At 33.5% G+C, this 20,970-nt stretch overlaps 1 protein-coding gene across 1 annotated transcript in view; it reads left to right on the plus strand.

Moving 5' to 3' along the window:
• Nucleotides 1-3,155: 3,155 nt before the first annotated feature.
• LOC147068291 (putative G protein-coupled receptor CG31760) overlaps nucleotides 3,156-20,970 on the plus strand; it is a 67,252-nt gene continuing 49,437 nt past the window's right edge. Inside the window, exons 1-3 of the mRNA XM_085952653.1 lie at nucleotides 3,156-3,160; nucleotides 5,175-5,292; nucleotides 11,183-11,429. Of these exons, the coding sequence (XP_085808779.1) occupies nucleotides 3,156-3,160; nucleotides 5,175-5,292; nucleotides 11,183-11,429 (370 nt within the window). The remainder of the gene's footprint in view (nucleotides 3,161-5,174; nucleotides 5,293-11,182; nucleotides 11,430-20,970) is intronic.

A 20,970-nucleotide genomic window follows, 5' to 3' on the forward strand; every position in this document is an offset into this window, starting at 1 on the left:
TACATAATTAATAGTACAGACTGAAGACTGTAATTATCGATACTAATTAGGTATATTATGTACAAAGATTGTACATAAAAAAACTATACTTAAAAAGCAACTTTGAGTGAGTCTAATCTATTTATGCTGTTAAGTAAATACATTTTGAGAAGGAAAAGCGTATATTTTCTCTTTTCGCAGTAATGGATTTTTTGTCATTTCTCACAGAACTCCTGAAACGGCCTCCGAGGGTGCTGTAAAATCTCATTTTATGTTTATCTCAATTTGTGATGCCTTTCTCAGATAAAATGGCTGTAAAATGAGGTCGCTCCAGAAGGATAATTGAGGAAACTCGTTTCCTGCTGTATGAAGGCCGAATTCTGGAGTGTCAGCAATTGGCAACTTTATTGAATAAATGTTGCACTTTGTATCGTATAAATGATTTTTCATTATCTTAAATCACCTTTGAAAGATTTTTACGAATAAAAAAATATTCGCCATACCCAATAGACATGTCAGTCTATATAATACTATTGTTATAATATACCAACAAAGAGATTCCATAACAGTTTACGCAACGACGGTTTAGTTATCTTTAACAACATTTATATTTGTATATCTTTATATTTAATACAAATAGTATAAATATATACATGGTTAGTAATTTACGTGTCAATTTCTAGTGGTGTAAAATGGTCAAGGGTGAAAATGACAAATACATGTTTTATCTCTATCAGTGGGTCTATTCTATACTTATCGACCGCTAAAGTGATAAATATGATCAAACTTAGGGTAGGTTTGTATCAAAGTATTAGGACATATTTTAACAATTACAATAAGATTTGTGATTGTTGCAATAAATAATATATTTTAACAGCACCTCTCTCGCTGCTGTTAAAATTTAGCGCTCATTGCAACAATTACAAACATCTTATTGTAATTGTTACAATAAGTGCTAATACTTTGATACAAACCTACCCTAAGTTTGATAATAGTTATCACTTATCACTTTAGCGGTCGATAAGTATAGAATAGATCCACTGTCAGTTTTTAAGAACAGATAAATCTAATTCAGTTATTTTAAATTAATTTTCTCAGTTAAGTATTATAATTACCTAAGTATAAATGCATTCATCCCTGCGTTTAGATGATTATAAATTGTATTTGCAAATTTAAAAAAAGTATGTGGTGGTAAAATTAGCTTAGCCGATTTACTTACCTGAATCCATTTATTTTAAATGTGTAAGAACAATATTATTATTTACCTAATATATTTTATTATATCTACTTATATATTTTACGTTTAGTGAATTGCCTTCTGTAATAGGTTTTTTTTTGACTGGGAAGATATCTTTGTGAAAAACGATGGTCACTAATTGGTCAACGTATAGAGAACGTAGCATAAAATTAGAATAAAACCGAAAAGCTTTTTTAACTGCACTCGTGCAATGCACATTTCGCACGGAGCAGGACGGTCCTGGGTACAGTAAAATGGTTGAGGTTTTTATAAATAATATATCAGCTACTTAAATATAACACATTAGAGACATATCAGTTATTCCACTATACCTATATGCTACTCAACAAAAAACCGATGTTACATATTTAATTTGCACTATTAGTTATTTATAACACTATTTATAACACTTCTAATTGTGTATCCCATTCTCTTTTTTTTCAATACGTTATGAACCATACCCTTGTTTTTTTCGAAGAAGGTTGTTCTGTTATTTAGAGTCTGTATTGAGTACTGTGTCATTATATTCTTTCATTTATGGCTTTAACTAGATATTTTGTGTAGTGTTCTTGTGTTATTTTATTGTTTAGTATTTCTTGAGGTTCCTGGATCAACTGAGCGGATTCTTGACAGTAATAAAATTCCGGTCTCATTCCTACTTGATTATAATATGTTCTTCCTCTACATATTTTAGCGTTTACTTTTCCGAGCACTCCCTTCTCTCAGTTTCTAATCAAACTAAATAAACAAAGAATTCGCATCATCAGATGGTTGAGTCCTTTTATCGTTAGTTCTTAAAGTAGGATGGGATTGTTAGTCCCTCTATATTCTGTACTACTGGCGCAGTCTCCATACTATGAGATTATTTAAAGCTTACCTTCTTAAATATGGCTGTCTTAGGATTGTCTTTCAGTTACCAACCACAGCGTACCTACCTTCAACAGGCATCCTTCGCCACTGCTATATACGTAAATGCTGTAGTGGGCGATATATATAAATGTACTGAGATGAAATTTAGCATTTAATATTCCTAAATAAACAAAATTCACTAATGAATTTATAATGTAGGTACACGTCAGTTAAACGTACATACGTTTATTTTCATATGAGAAGGGGCAGATTTTGAGTCTCACATTATTATAACCATTATAGGTTAATGTGTTTTTGAGGTTTTGATTGAAAACAAACTTTCCGTGTGTACCCAGTGCTTTGATTAATACGTTATACTTGATTACTTAGAAAATGGAACCGAACTCAATTTAATTCGCTCCGGAAAATCCAATTATAATTGAAAAACCCTGTCAGTTTAATTCACGTTGTTAAAACTTTTGGATCCAGTTGTTGCGTTGAAAGTTGTTGTTAAATTTTAAGAGTCCGTTAATCCCATAATTTGGCCGATCGCGGTAGGTATGAAAATCTTTTTGCCTAACAGCTTAAATTTTGATTTCAATTTATACAAAGAAATAATTATTTCTAACCGACACGGCCAGCGATTTAAAGTTTCACCAGAACACGAATACGCAAAGAATATTAATTAAAAACTTCTCAAGACGCTTGTAGAATTACAAGTTAATTTATTATATAGTCGCAATATTTATTTAATGTTTGTACATAAGTAACATTTTACAATATGGAAACTTGAAAAACTAAAAAAACAGCAATTTATCGGAATAAAAAAGTATATTCATTTATAATTAACAAATTAATTGATGATGTTTGTAATTTATTTATCACTTGTCCGTAAATGTATGTACATATGTATACATTATGTATGAGACGTGACTTATAAAAGATAAATTAAAGGTCTAGCTAATGTACCTACATATTAAATGTTTATCTTAATCCTTTCTTAGTAAGAAACTGTGTCTAACTATTGATGGTGTTATCTCTCAATTCTTATTGGGCACACACTCATTTTCTTTACCATGCCATCCCCTATATGAGGTCAGCCACCACCAGCGAAATCTTCCATCTATCGTTTGCTACCCGAAATAGTTAGACTTAGATGAAGCTGCAATCGTACGAATCAGAGATATTCTTAAGCTAGTGCTAAATTTACCGTTGAAATAAATTATATAATTAACTATTTCTTTTATTCAACGAATAATTCATTCAATTCGAATCATTCACGAATAACTTCATTCAAGATTTTAAGAATATACGATTCTAATTATTGAACAAATGTTATATAATATTATATACTTCATCCGCAAGAGTTTAATAGCATTATGGTTTTGTTTGCTTAGAAGAACATTAAAAAATATGTATATAAAATTTTGTAATCTATGTATATTTAGGATTGGAATAGATTTTTATATGCATGTTAACTAATTGATTATTAATAAAAAATGAATAAAAAATATTCCCAAATAACAGAGTAATCCAGATACCGTCTATGTTTTATATGTTGAATGTCAAATTTATTAATGATTCTCAGATGCTCAAATCTCAAGTAGGTATATTTTAATTAGAATGTTTATAATAATTGCTTATATTTTCGTATCAATTTCATTGATTTGATTTCTCATATATATTATTTTATTATTCGATGTGAGAAATCACTCTGATGTTGACTTCTTGGAAGAATCTTTCACAGCCTGTGAGAATTTATAATAATAATTTATAATAAGAATATAGAATAATAAATAAAAATCCTATCAGGCAGTGTATTCGTGATTGCCAAATAAGCAGAAATATTGTGAAATGGAGAATTTTAATGCTAAATAATGAAGTAATTTGAAATTCAAAATAGTTTCGTTCGTAGGATTAAACCGCTTCAATTATAAACCACGAATAAATGAATCACCACCAGACAAACACCAACAAATAATATTTCACTAATTTATATAAAAAATATGTATTGTGAAAATTTATAAATATCTACTTAAGAGCGGACGTGCTCAGCGTGGGTCAAAATGGAGCTTTTTTTCTATTTTCAAAGCATGATACTGGACATATCTTAAGCGTTTTAGATAATCTATTTATATAATTTTGAAGCCTTATTATCCGTTATATTTATTTTAAACATTTGATGACTGCATAAAGTATTTTTATTACATAAAATAGTATTCTTTTAAACCTCTCGCTCTAATGTTTTAGAATATAGTCATATTTCAGTACATAAATGTGCAGTGGTGTTAAGATTTTTTACGTTTATTAATTTTTAAACGCATTTATAAAACCATCAGTATAATTTATATCGAGATTATTATAGTGAAATATTTACGATAAAAAATTATATTGATAGTCTCTGTGATCCTAAATTTGACAAGAATTAGGCATTTTATTATTCAAAAAATGGGCAAAATTAACACATTTGAAGATAATTCTAAAGATACTCATTATAAGCTATGTCTTTGACCATTCAAGTGTGATAAACATCCTACGAATAATGAATGCTTATAATAATTATTGACCTAAAAATAAGGTAGTATTTTTTTTAAATACGTTATTTCTTTTGGTATTCCCCAGTGGTTAAGCTACAACATACGGCCGTAGCCATAAATTGACTAACTGTAATTGAAGTAGGGAGTAAAATGATGTTAACGCGCGTGTTTGAACATGTACCGTTTAAAAAAAAATCTGTTAGGAATAAAGAATACTATTTTATGTAATAAAAATACTTTATGCAGTCATCAAATGTTTAAAATAAATGGATAATAAGGCTTCAAAATTATATAAATAGATTATCTACAACGTTTACGGTATGTCCAGGATCATGCTTTGAAAATAGAACAAAAGCTCCATTTTGACCTACGCTGAGCATGTCCCCCCTTAATATTTTTTGTGTAAATTTCTCATAAACTATTGTGTAAAAACATTATTTTTTTAAAAATTTAGTTTTGTTTTCATTTATCTATAGCGCGCCTTTGAGTATACCTGATACAAGTGAGGGAAAATATTCGCCATCCTTGGTATAAGAGGGTTCTTAATAAGTATTTCTTTTTCTTTTTTTCAGGTCCGCATGGAGCGTGATGTCCGGACGGTCGCAGCGGGTGCATCGCCTCTGTCTCCTGCCACTTCTCCTTGTCCTGCAACCGCCCCTGCTATCCGCCAATGAGAACATTCCACCAGATGTAAGGACGCTTAACAATGCGTGCATACCTTCGCAAGTTCAAACACTCTCTGCATTGTTTGCCACTGCTGTAGTCCGGAATCTAGGTCATAATAATTATTATTAGAGACCGACAACTTACTTACTATGAGATTGTTAAAATCGGGGGTTGTCAACTCGTTTTTGATGTTGCGCAGATTTGAGTGGACCCAGAACACAAACTAAAACTTATACAACAATAATTTTATGATGATGAGATAATTTTGGTTAATATTTTTATTGTTAATCCTAATAAACTCTTTTTAATTTTGTATTCAGAAGATAACATAAGGTCAAACATATTTGACATTTCAGAGTACTCCATTTTTGTATTGATTAAGCATCTTGAAATAGTATTTTTTTACAAATTCATATTCAAATTTATTTATTTTACATATAATGAACATAACACATTATAAATTCAAAGCGTTCACGACACGACGTAAAATAAGTGTTAACAATGTTTCAAATAAAAATACAGGGTAATAAATAAGTAATAAAATAAGAAAAATAAAAGTGCATGGAAGCACACAAAGTGAACTAGGTTGATAGACCCTATCTTAAAAACTCATAAAACAATATCCACCTAAATTCGCCCTCACGTAAGTAGAATATATTAATATCCGAAGCAATTTGATTACACATAGTTTTGCCCTCCCAATTGGCATTATTAATGGCAGGTTAGTTATGCACATTGGGAGAGCAAACAACGGATGCCTTCGATTACTAAGATAATTATCAGAGACACATAAGCCAACACCACCAAGAATGGCAGAGTTCACATTTACGCCGCGTATAAGTCGGAAAAATATGTAGCTTAATAAAGACCCCTTCTAAACTTAAGCTACAGTATGTAAGCATACTTAAGAGAAAGTCAGTCGGATAGAGCCACGGATAATATCTGTACCTAACTAGTATTTTTCCATTAGTGCTCATACTGTTAAGGACGGACATGCTCATGCAAATTAATAAATGTAAAAAATCTTAACATCACTGCACATTTATGTACTGAAATATAATATAATCAGTAGCTTTAAAAGTATCTTTAAATGTGTAAATCTTGTAAATATTTCACTATAATAATGTCGACATACATTTTACTAATGGTTTTATAAATGCTTTTAAAAATTAATAAATATAAAAATCTTAACACTACTTCACATGGACGTACTGAAATATGACTATATTCTAAAACATTAGAGCGAGAGGTTTAAAAGAATACTATTTTATGTAATAAAAATAATTTATGCAGTCATCAAATGTTTAAAATAAATATAAAGGATAATAAGACTTCAAAATTATATAAATAGATTATCTACGTTTAAGGAATGTCCAGGATTATGCTTTGAAAATGCAATAAAAACTCCATTTTGACGTACGCTGAGCATGTCCCCCTTAACGATTTAAAATTAGATGTTTTGTTGTAGGTATACTTATTATCATTTAAGAAGTAAGATTATAGAATTTTCTTATTTTGGTAATTTTCTTGTAAACGATAGTTTGACTCTATAGCCGTGCTATACCACTTATTTATAATTAAGAAAACAGTGGTGGGCGGTTTTTTTTTGTAACGAAACTTCCGTAATTTCATATTATGAATTTGCAATGCAAAATAAATTGCGCTTAATTAAATCATTAGAAAATAAAATAGTATGCTATTTTAAAGAGAATTCCATTTGTTGTTACAGCATTATCAGTATAGTACCAGTACAGTATATACACCAAAAAATATAGAATTAGTGTTGCTTTAGTTACATTACTTAGTCTATAAGTAAGATACGCTTAATCATAAACAATTCGTTTATTTTTATAGTAACAACCGAGATAGTAATTGTCTGGCAAAAATAACTAATATGTAAAATTTAATATAATTAATATTAGGTATAATGGTATTCTACCAAGTAGCTCCAGTAGTCCAGTGCGTAAAACACTGGCATCAGCCTAGCGTACCAGGTTCGATTCCCGATGCAGTCACTAAACCTTGGCGTGTCTGTGATGGTTTTGTCACTTGTTCTCACTCCGAGTTCGAGTGGTAAAATTTGTAACAATGTATATTTCACTAGGCTACTTACAAAGAAAATAATAGTAGTAATTGAGATAGTAATTAGATACTAATCTGGCCTCACGATGACGTAGGTAGAGTAACCCTATCTGAATTAATCACAAATCATTTGATGTTTTTGTAACTGTTTGCTTCGGAACGAGTACCAAATGGTTTAAGCGTATGTTTAACAACTTACTTTTGTATCTTTATCTATATCCGCTCCTTCGTTGGAGAATATGAACACCACACAATACCTTCAAGAATCTCTGTCGCTTTTCAGTCTTCCTGCGCCATTCATGTCATGCCAGCATTCCGTAGCACCGTATACAATCTGTAGATAGTATTTAGCGGTCTTCCAGGAATCTTGTTGGCAGAATAGCAAGCCAAGCTGAATTTTTTTGAGGCGTCTGCAACATATTGTGGCCGAGGCAGGTCCAACATCGCCCTTTCACTCTCAGCGGGATGAGAGGCTGCTTCGTTAGATGCCATGACCGTCAAACGTAACCATCGAATATGCGGCATTTGGTTTTAACCAAGTACAGTCGTGAGTCCCAGATACTCTGTATTGAGTTGAATGTTGCTCCAGCCATCACCATTTGGATAGCGAGCTCTCTTTGTAAAATACTATCTCCAATGGTGCGGATCTCCAAGTATTTAAAGCTGTCGATATTTTTGATATTTTTCAACCATTTCCCGTAAACATATCTTAATTATAGCCTTCAATAAATGAATAACTTTTATTTTTATTATTAAAGTGGAATAAGGTACTATAAAAAAAATGCGTTTTATTAAATAAAAACAACAATAAATGAATAACTATTATGTTCCAGTTTGGATCGGAATGGAAATAAATATTATTATTAACAACCTTGACAAAAGTTCCATCTGTATATAAAAAGGTTTCTCTACAAATTCTTTGATAATATAACCTATCCTTTTTATTGCAGATTATCAAGTTTTTGATGAAGATATTGTTCGTATTTCTATGACCGAATAAGATCTGTTTATCATTTTTGCTATAAACCACCTACGTCGTTGAGATTAGAAAATGGTCGAATCAATTTATCATCTTCGCCAAGCCTCTCCATCCGATGACGTTTTTAACAGTATTCCTGTCTAGCCTGCAAATATAGTTTTCACTACACCTGCGTTTGCCAAATGTGGTTCCGCGAAAAAATAATAAAATTACAATGATTATGACATTTCCTATTATTTGCCCTGTTTTAAACGAAAGCGTGGATTTTAATTTTAATATAGATGATGAAAATGAGTTACTACTTCTACTACTTCACCATGTCGCAAAACTTCCGTTGGTCTATCGCCAAGTCTCGCGCCTCTCGCCATGTAAGACCTGCAGCGCGTAGATCGCTTTTGCAGCACCGCCGCAGGGTAAGGAAAGGTCGGCCTCAGCGACGGAACCCTTGAGGTTGTGCCATAATGGTACGGAGTCTCGCACTCTTTGGCGGGATCCGGAACACATGCCCAAGCACGTGAAGCATCTCTTCTTTGGGCTGCCGTGTCCGCTCACGAACTCGAGTGTTTGTGTGAGACCAATTTACCCCTATTCGGCGGAGACGGATTCTCAATGTTCAAAAGTCGAGACCTTTGAAGTTTGGTAAAATGCCATTTCCCACAGCCATGCAGGAGTACAGGTAGGACGCACTCGTTGATCAAAAGACATTTGATTCTCACATAATACAGCCTTGATCTCCATACGAAAATGAGTTAAGAAAAGATTTAGCAGTCTAAATTATCATATATATCAGATCCAATTCATAGTTTAGGGGGGAACATGCTCAGCGTACGTCAAAATGGAGCTTTTATGCTATTTTCAAAGCATGATCCTGGACATTCCTTAAACGTTGTAGATAAACTATTTACATAATTTTGAATCCTTATTATCCTTTATATTTATTTTAAACATTTGATGACTGCATAAAGTATTTTTATTACATAAAATAGTATTCTTTTAAACCTCTTGCTCTAATGTTTTAGAATATAGTCATACTTCAGTACGTCCATGTGAAGTGGTGTTAAGATTTTTTATATTTATTAATTTTTAAAAGCATAAAACCATTAGTAAAATTTATGTCGACATTATTATAGTGAAATATTTACAAGATTTACACATTTAAAGATACTTTTAAAGCTACTGATTACAAGCTATGTCTTTGATCATTCAAATGTGATAAATATTCTATGAATAATGTCAGCTTTATAATAATTATTGACCTAAGAATAAGGTAGAATTTTTTTGAAATACACCATTTCTATTGGCATTTCACAGTGGCTAAGCTACAACATACGGCCGTAGCCATAAATTGATAAACGATAAATGAAGTAGGGAGTAATATCATGGTAACGCGCGTGTTTGAACATGTACCTAACCGAAAAATACTTTATGCAGTAATCAAATGTTTAAAATAAATATAAAGGATAATAAGGCTTCAAAATTATGAAAATAGATTATCTACAACTTTTAAGGAATGTCCAGGATCATGCTTTGAAAATAGCATAAAAGCTCCATTTTGACGTACGCTGAGCATGTGGGCCGTTAAGTCTATTCATAACGAAAAGCCGAAATTCTTAACAAAACAATAAAACTTTAATTACATTAACATTCAGAGCATGAAATATCTTAAATTGCGTTTTCCCAAAGTGTTCTTTTTGGAGATAAGATTGTGTCTCTGAAGTACGGAAATATTTATTAGTGCATCTAATTTTTTTATGTGGTGCGTTTTGTTAATTGTAACACATACTAGTATAAAAGGGTTCTGTAACGAAATTTAATTGGGAAACGCTGCACTACATACACAAACCACTCACCCATGTCACTCACTGTCATACAACACATAATATATGTAATAGATATGTACTTTTTGTGGCATATTGAATTATAAATTAGTTTGATTTGAATAATTTCAAACACAATGTGTGTATTTATACAAACAACGTTAACAGGCAGGCGCTGATGAAAAGTGTCAATCCGATCTGAAGGCCATAATTATATACCAACTACTTAATAATTATTATCTTATTATTTATATTATAATTATTTTTCTGACTAAATAATCTTATTAACACACTGGTAATAATACACTGGATAAGGAAGCAAATTAAGGTATTGATGCGAATATTACCGCTTTTCAGTAAATATATTTACTGGATTTTGTGGGAAAGATTTTAAAAATCGTAGCTCTAAATCTCAGTATATGTGTAGGTACGAGTATGTCAGAATTTTAATTCCATGTGTGAGAGAACTATAGAAAGTCTTACAGATGTTACATTCAGTACTGTATATACTAAGGGTCAAGATTCACGGCACCGCAAATCGACACAGTCTTGGGTGCCACAACGCAAGTCTTGCTTGATTTCAAATGGAATCAAACAAAAATCATCTAAATTTACATCTTAGCACTTGCGATTAGATTCTTGCAATAATACCGGAAATATTTTGATGTGAATGACTGTTTTATTCGGTTTTGGAAAGTCCACATCTAACTAGTTTTGACCGAGTACCGCTTATACTCCACCTACTATTTTTCTGCCCCTCGTTGCTTCTACCATGGACCTAAGAATTTTCCCGAGTACATTCCCCATATTCAGACACTCCACGGTTTGATTCTAGCTTTTAACATTCGGTATGCGGTTATATACTGTTGGGATGCTCAACTATCAGTCGTTGCTTCTGTTGCTCTCATAAACGGGTATTACGAATTACATTGGGTGAATACGAAGCTTTTTTTACTGATCGTCAACCTTTCTTTTATTTTAGTAGAAAACGTATATTAATATAATATAATTTACTTTTATTTGTTTTATTTTTTAGGGACCAACACCATCAGCCCAAGCGCAGACGCAGACGCAAGGTGACGTGACGTCACTGGTGGACAGCGTAGAGGCGGCTCTTCGCGCAGTCCACGCGGTGAGCATCGGAGCCCGGGGGGCGCTATGCGTCACCAGCGCTTTCCTTGCACTTCCGGTCCGTCTCGACGCCACCAGATATGCCACGGCCACCAGACAGGCGTCATTGGCCGCAGCACTTATGAGACCATTAGGACCTGCGCCCGCGCAAGGTAAATATATGGTTTTATCAAACACATGCTAAGGATATACATTATATTAATCTGTTCTGTGGATATACATTACATCTAAAAAAGTAGTGCGGTCGTTGTTTTGATAACATTTGATGAAATAAATTAACCGGGAAATAGAGCTTGTATTTTAAAATTGTAGATATTATTGGTGAATTCTGAATTCATAGCAAGATATTTTTAACGTCGAATTTGTTGTTTCGCTACCGAGCCGATTGCTTACCGATTTACGTCCACAAACCTAACAGAAACCTCAAAATACATAAATTGATCCTAATGTTGGCCCAGGAATCTTCAGTAAAAATTACAGCGCCCTAGAGCCTGCTGTTTCAAAACCCTTGAATCCCGGTCAAACTTTGTGTTTTATAGTAAGTATAGATAAAATAAATATTCAGATAAATTTATATAATATAATTATGTATGTATTTATGAATATCGAATTATACAAAAATATAATATACAATTTAAATATCTCGCGATATACAGATTATAATTGTATTCTACCGACATACAGATTATGGATACCTTATGTATTAGCGACAGCAGAACTTTTTATATATTGGAAAATAACTCATAACATGTATATGTAAATGACGTAAAAACAGTAATTATGATTGCTACATAACATTGTCGACGATATACATAATTAAAAACATAATAATATGCTAATTTAACATAGTATTAAACAATACTTATTGATAGTGAATTGAGTTTGTTTTAACTTGATGGCATTCACGATTAGGGAATCCAATCCCGGGATCCCGGGATCCCGAGCTATTTTCGATACCTATGAATCCCGGGATTGATAAACATAATCCCGGGATTTCGGGATTGATTTTTTTATCAATTTTTATGGAAAATATAACAGAAAAAATACTTTTAATACAAAATAACTACATTAGAAATAAACTGAGTTTGAATGAAGTTTGATGTGTAGGTTGCCGATTCATTTTATTTTTTCACATAGATTATTAAAAATGAGAAAGATTGGTAAAAAAACAATGCTTCGCACTTTTAACAAAGTAATTCCACCATGATATCATACGTTTTACGGCAGTTTCATATTTGGCTGACTAATTAGATTTATGAAGCGGAAAGGCCATAAGTACGTCATGATTATTTGCTTTACTATTTTAAATCTCGCTGATCTATTCATTATGTCTTTACTATCAGAAATAGCAATCTCATATTAAATTCACATTATTATTTATATTATAATATTATTTACTCCATTAAACTTGTGTATTTCCAAGATTTAACGTATACAATATTAACAATAAATGTCTTAAATAGTATAAATTATACTAGATTTATGTTTGACCGATTTTATCAATGTTATTTGTAAATATAAAAATTTTATATTAACAATGGAAAAAAATCCCAATCCCGGGATTGTCAAATTGTAATCCCGAAATCCCGGGATCAGAATTTTGGCTCGGGATTGGATTCCCTATTCACGATAATGGTGTGAAATAAACTTCTCTCTTAAATTTACATTTTCAGTTGGTGATACTTTTTTCATATTTAGTTTATTATGCCATATGTATTTACTTTTATTAAGGGTATACATATATATTATATATATATAATATATATACGTCAACCACATTTTCATGGCGGGAATACTGGCCAAATTGACGTTCAAACTGTTAAAAAATCCATCCAACCTCAGATCGTAGCTTTTTAAAGCTTTTCTTGCCTATTTTTTCCCTCATATGTAGTTTGAAACAATTGCTTCTTTGATTGTAGACTCTACTTGGCAATCAATATTTTCTCGGTATCGGTAAAAATAAAGTACGATTTTAAAAATACAGGAGATACGTGCGTTTTTCAGATGAAGAAATCTATAGAAACTTTACTCAAATAAAAAAACTGTCTTCATAAAATAAAGAAACGGTCAGTGCGATTAAAAACCAAACAATCTGTCAATGTCATTAACTTCAAACTTAATAATTAACAAAGAATGTTGTTTCTCACCATGAAAATGATTAATTATTATGAGTCGGTTTAGTATAGCTAAACTCCAACTTAATGATAAAAAAAATCATAACAACCATAATAAGTCTTTAATTAAATTATGTGAAAACACTATGATCGATTGTTTTATGTAAAAATGATGTACAAACATAATTTGAAAATACCTATTAGAAAAAACTTACCAGAATCAAATTTGAGGACCCTTTTTAATGTTTCTTTTTATACTTGCCAATATTTTTTTCATTTCCGGTTGCAGAAGGCAGCTTAGAACAGTAACAATTTTTCGAATTCTCGAAAATATCATTGATGATTTTACGAGCATTGAGAATTCTCAAAATTTAGACACATTAATTGCTCGATCACAGCCTCTACCTACGTAGATATATAATTTATAGTAGTATAATAATTGAATATACTACTCTTCTTATTTAACGAAAAATATTCTTAAATGTTGTTAATTTAATTAAAAAAGTAGTTTAAGAAATAATTCACTAAAAACTAAGCCTAGTACCCACGTACGTTCTTGCTCGGCGGTTTTGCTCCATCGAGCGTGTTGACTTGGAAGCATACTCGTCGTTGCGTCCACACCGTCGAGCAACTCGACACAAGACGCTGTGACTCTGTGAGGCCACCGTCGCACCGCCACGACTTTGACCATGAGTGAGAGCGAGGCCACATGAGCCTCGCCGGTGCGTCCTCACTCCCTCACCCAAATTACATCGAGCAAGAATTACGGACCTTCAATCTTTTTCGGATAGCGCAATTTGTTCGATGTCGAACAAAAAACCATCGAGCCAGATGGTACACATGTTGAGACATGTTGGAATGAGCGTAGAACCATCGAGCAAGAACGTGCGTGTGTACTTACTATTTACAATATTTAAAAAAAAATATTGGTGTGTTTTTTGTATGGATATGCCTATCTTGTTAAGTTTGAATTTATATTAATGAACATTTATTTTCCGTGTATTGTCTGGCACATTTAATTTAAGTCTATAAACTTAGACTTCTAAAAATATTTGAAATCAAATCGTATTGAAGCAAAGTCATCATTTTGAAATTATCATTGTGTACACGTTATTGCGGCATGGCCTTACGCCGAAAACAAATCGCAACAGGTGAAAAGCAGAAATGTCGACGGGGTGGTACTATTTTTATAGCGGTATTATTCGATCGAGTATTCTTTCCAGTGTGTGCGCATTGGCAGGAACTAAGCGGCGATACATTAGCCGTACGTCATGAAAGTCCTTTGACAGAACCCAGCGGACTGTGACACGTGAAATAGGCCGGAGAATGGGGACGGGGCGAAGCCATGGGCTAGCAGCTAGCTGGAAGGCTTTTAAAACACTTGCCGTCCCGTGTTTTGACGTTTTTGCAGCGTCAAAAATAATTTACGTCACGTACCCACATCGTTTATTGTCAATTATTACCCCTCTGCGTAGAATGACCATATTTTTTATCACAAATAATATCATGATTATGTAACGTAACATAATGCAGCATCTCAGAGACACGCCGTGTTATGTAATACATTTATATTTTGAGAGAGGATGAAAAGGGTAAGAATACTCAACTAAGACATCTTTACAGACCATAATATTATAATTGTTTTATTATTTGTATTATTGAAGAATTTAATGCTATTTGAAAAATAACCTTGTTTTTATCATTATAAATTGGTTTTACTACGGCTTTACTACGGCTACGGCTTTTTCTCAAAGCCTGGGTGTTTGTGATTGTCCAAAATTACTAACAACCACCTTGTACGAAAAAGCAAGGACTTTGTATTAATAATTCTAAAAAAAAACAGGTTTTTGTTTGATAAGATAAATAAATTTACGCCACTTGCTCAAACTATTACGTCAATACTCTGACTCCAAAAATATAAATAGAAAAACATTATGTGTACCTATTTGCCAGATCCAGGATTTGAACCTGGGACCCACGACACTATTAGCCGACACATTACCACTCGGCCATCGTGGATCGTATTCGTTAGTAGTATTAATTGCCAGTTTAGATTTTTCCCCTGTGGCTGGGTCAAAATTACATTTTTTTTATTTTGTACTTAAATCATGCGCAAAAATTGACACAAAATTAAAATATCTGTTAAAATATCTTCAGGCTCAATATAGAGTATACACATTATTCTTCTGCTCCATCTAAGAATGAAAATGGACATTATAATATTGTTTACTTTATTGATTTTATAGTTAGTATCTACTATAAATATAACTCTTAGAAAATGAGAAAAAGTAAAGTACAGAAATAGATGCAATGTAAGGTATCAAGAGTGAAAATAAACATGAAAAAGTAATATAAAGAAAAGATTGGCAATTAGTGCTCAGTAAGGTTAAGCTCGGTAGAGCAAAGATTAAATTGATTCCGTGAAATCGCGCTGTCACGTAGATTTCACTAACAATGAACTACGAAAGGATATCAGTTGACAACAAGTTTATTAAATATGTATGTGTTATAAATAAGTTGGTAAGTATATTAATAATTAGTTATCTTCTAAATGTGTACACAATGAAGTAATGCAGATTCAAAAAATCACTGTAATTTAGGTAAATTGATAAACATTTATTACAATGATAAAATATATGCAAATTTCATTAAAATCAGTGCAATAAGAAGGAACATGGTATTTTTAATAATTGAGACTTGTGATCTTTGGTTCGCAGATGCAGTAAATATATACTTACAAATATTATAAGATACATAGGTACATAATTAACTGACTTTTCTTCATCATTTGGTTTAAACTGACTCTATAAAACAAATCAAAAAAAGTTACACCTTTAACTGAATTTATATGGATGCCGACCAAAGGCAGCCATCGAGGTAAATTGTTCAGTATAGAGATCATGTGTGTACATGTGTGAAGTCAAGGTTAAAGTGATCGAATATGAAAGGAATCGACGGCCTTTCTCCATCCCAGGCGATGCATTTTGTGTGAAAGAAAAATTCAATCAAGTGTTTTCTTCTTCTTGATAATCCGTATACCTAGTTTTAATTTATGCAAATATGTAACGTGGCAAGGAAGGTAAAAGAATAGCAAATTTTAATGACTAACATGGAATAATATATTTTTAAAACAATTAGAGAATATATTGTGTTTTTTTTTAAATGCATGTTCTAGTCATTTAGATAGGCAATCATATCATACGTTCAGTATAAACTATGCTTTTTTTATTTATGCCGTCATATTTCAATCTTGCCAATGTATAGACTATATTATTATTTTTTCTTTGGCTACTAATTCAATCACATTTAAAAAAAAAATCTGAAATCGTTATTAAGTACGCGTTTAATACAAAATTGTATATGAAATCTTCTAAGTGTACATAATATAACTATGTGTAATTTATTTTTACGTTATCTTGTAAAATATAAAATAAGAAATCGTACATTTCTTCATATGGGACATATCAATACACCGTAAACCATAATTTCATAGAATCGCCGTGTTATGCAAAATATAAGTGTATGGATTTTCCCTGGGCTTCGTTTTCCATAAATTCTTTTAAGTCTTCGCGCGGAAAAACTCTTTTGGGAAATAAAAACGCTCAGGAAAATTTCATATTCCATATTATTATGATTCGCGGAATTTTATAACAATTTCCATTTGCATAAACTGCCTGTATAACATGAGAGGTGAGTATACATGAAAACATGCCATAATGGTTTCAAATAATTCTCAACGAATTTATTCAGGCCTTTTCATTTCCCAGGAATCGAATAATATCTGCATTTTTGACCCAGTTCAGTTATTTACAACGGTCACACTCGTATTATCTCTTCTATGCATACATATTATGATATGTCGCTTCTATTATATAATGAATGTTATCAGTTTATTGCAGCGCTCCCACACCGTTTTGGTGCAATTTTCAACACTTTTCAAATTATAAAATTAACATATAATTAAAATTATCGTGTGTTACCGGAAACAGTAATTCTTTGCAATAAAGGTGTACATAAGTATATACATATAAAAAGCAACATGTAAAGGTATGAAAATAGCATGTTGAAAGACATGTTTCATATAATATGTATACGTTAAAGTTCCCACCATCACCCGTCATATATGCACAGCCGTGGATATGCACGGCCGCTTTCTATGATGCTTTAAACGTGTCTGAAAGAAGTGATTTTAAGTGCTCATTCCGTCCCGAGACGGAGCCGCATGGGACTGATGCTGCAACCATGCACCGTAGTGCTTAAAGAATAAAGTTAAGAAAGATTTTTTTTTTGACTGACTGCTGTCCGCTGACGTTAAGCGCTTTGTGTACCCGCATACTGAGTGTCACGAATCGAAATGGATGAGTCTACAGAAGAGTCAGGACTATACCGCTCCCCATACGACGCTGAAAATTTCTCGAATGCCGCAAAGTTGGCCTCGGTTGCTATCAGATCTCCATGACCAATTGGGCCCGTGGGAGGACGGACCCTGGCAAACAGCTCCGCTCGTTCGAGTTCCATAAGCGGGCAATCCCAGAGGATGTGTTCAACATCTTGGTGGTCATGCCCGCAGGTACAACCCGGCCCATCTACTATCAAGCCAAACTCGTGGAGTCTGGCGGCGAAGTTGCCATGGCCGGTGAGGAACTGGCTAATCCAGTGCGAAGGTTGGAGTCTTCTAGTTTGGTGCCTGCAGAATACGTCTGGAAAAAAACGGTAAGTGTGCCGCCCCTTGGGGGAGGCGGTCCACCTCGCCTGCCATGCCGCAAATGCGGTCTTGTACACAAAGTCACTTACAGTCTTCCTGTAAGGAACGTCCTCGGATCTCTGCGGTGGTGTCAGATGGACACCGGCGAGTGTTGTGCTGATCCCCCTCAAGAGGAGGGTGATCGATCCTCTGACTTGGACTGCAGATCGAGGGGTAGCACCCCCGCGAGTACGGCAAGCGCGTCAGTAGAAGTTGTGCGGTAGGCTTTGGTAAGCGAGATCAGCGCAAGTCGCTGCCCGCTTAGTAGTGCGCGTCTCACGAGAGTTAAGGAGTTTACTCGGGAATGCCAAATTCTGGAGGCGTAACCGGCAATTCCCATGAAAATTGCGCCGTATGCAACCTTAAGGGCTCTAGGTTTAAGTCCCCAATTGCTGCCCGCCATTCGGGCCATTCTCTGATAGGCCGAATTGGCCTTAGAGACGGCCGTCTTGGCGTGGTGAATGAAAGACAGCTTGTCATCAAGAATTACTCCCAGATATGTAACCCTTTCGGAGAAACGCACTGAGGTCTGGCCAAAACGAACCGTGGGCGGCCGTCGAGCTATGTTGACCTGAGAACTACCCCTGAGGAGGACAGCTTCCGTCTTGCTCGGGGCAAAGGTCAGCTTATTCAGCAACCCCCAATTAAGGATTCTGCCCAAGGCGTCCGTGGCTGCACGCTCAAGTGCCGGTCGGCTCGTCGCCCCAACAAGCAGGAGCAAGTCGTCGGCGTACGCAACGAGCGTGCAGCCCGGAGGCAGTGGCAGGGACAGAACGTCGTCAAACAGTATGTTCCACAAAAGGGGTCCCAGGACGGAGCCCTGGGGACACCCCATGGTGGTCCTCCTGTGAATCAGGCTGGGGCTGGAGTCGTAGGTTATCTCCCTATTGCTGAAGTAGCTTTGAACCAAGGCAAAGAGGTCCCCGGGGATCTGTCTCAGCCGAAGCTTTGCCAGAACCAAGGGCCACCACGCAGTAAACCAAGGGCCTATAATATGTATAGTGTTTACTGATGCTTATATCATATTATCAGTTTATTTTAGAAGTAATGAATAAATATAATTTAAATTGAGAAGAATATTGAAGCGCCTTGAAAAAATATTTGAAATTTAGAATTATTGGTAATTAATTCTTAGAGATAAATACGCGATAATATTATATTATTTTGATATATTCGGAGTCGATGCATGAAAGAATTGGGTATTCGTTATACTTTCTGACAGCGAAATTTTCAATTGTTATCATCTAGCGTTAATACTACAAATATAATTTAACGCAGTAGGTATATAATAATATATATTTATAACGAATAATAATTGTACTGCATTGAGAAGACTTTCAAATTTTATAGTAATTACGCAAAAATATTATCTTCCATCAGTGTATCGTGGAACACCGATTGAATAGTTCTGTTTTAATGATGTTAACACAAAACCGTATTGCTTTCTGAAATGTGAATAAAACAAAGGGGTTTGAAATTAATTAAAATACATATTAATAACCTAGTTTGAGTTTCCCTACTTGTGCTTAATGAAAAGTCAGTAATTTGATTTTGACTTAGGTACACTGACTGTGTTTTCCATTGCTTGCTAGTCGACACTTTGCTACTGAATTTAATTTAAACCTTGTAAGCCCTAAACATCAAATAAGCGAGTACTCACACACTGTTTTATTGTTATAATTCGATCAATAGTTTCGTCAATATTTGCATTAATATAATTCATCAATATGAACTGAGTGACACGTATAAGAAATTTAAAGACTAATTCAAATGTAACGTGTGAATGTAGGTACATCGTTTGTGACTAACTTGTATATTAGACAATTTATTATAAACGAGAGTAATTTCATTCACGTGAAATACGGATATAAAATATAATATTCTTATAGATATATAGAATAATATACTGATTCGATTTGAATCTTTTAAAATCAATAAGATAGATAATTGTTGGATCATTGTCATCTCACAATTAGACCACTGATATTATATTAGACCACTTTACCTACTTAGTTAGAATTATTAATAACCATGTCCTTGCTTTTTCGTACAAGGTGGTTGTTAGTAAATCTGAACAATCACAAACACCCAGGCCTTGATAAAATCATATAAATATTGTGAACCCAGAACTCATGGAAGGCCAGCGCCTTACGCACTGCACCACAAGAGTCGCCCGTAATGAAATATTGCAAGTGCATTATTTTCGAGATTCTGAACTTTGGAATCTTTATATATATATATATCGATGAAACTACTAAATTGTTCAAGTTTCATCAATAAACATCAATAGTTATTTGAGTTATAACGGAACTAACGGACAGACAGACCACTCCAACTTTACCTACTCGTGTTACGATGCGTTATTTTCGAGAAGTTTAATCTTGTTTAAAACTCTACTAAATTAGTAGGAATCGGTACTTTAGTCTGTAAACTATGCAAGTTTCATAATTATTATTGGTCTTGTAGTTTTCGGTTTTTAACAGAATATGAAAAAAAACAAAAACTAAACTTCGACTTCTATATCGAGATGTACAAGTCACTGCGGCCGTTTCTGGAACTAAAACCGTTGCAATACCGCCAGCATGTAAAAAGGCGTGATGGAATACTGTCATCGCATGCAGCGCCATGACGTAGATGTCAATATAAGCCAAACAGTTTATTGAGTGCATAGGTAGCTATCATGAAAATAGTCAATACGCCAATCAGAAGGTAAATATTTCCAAATCACAGATATACTTACACTTAAATTGTATTATTGCTATAGATACATAAGCAATGATTACTCCTTAAATCCAATTTATTTATATAAATAAATTTATTGTTTAAAGGAAAACC

Source organism: Rhyacophila brunnea, unplaced genomic scaffold, assembly GCF_057557595.1.
Source record: "Rhyacophila brunnea isolate RB1 unplaced genomic scaffold, BYU_Rbru_1.0 scaffold_3, whole genome shotgun sequence".
NCBI classification, from domain to species: Eukaryota; Metazoa; Arthropoda; class Insecta; order Trichoptera; family Rhyacophilidae; genus Rhyacophila; species Rhyacophila brunnea.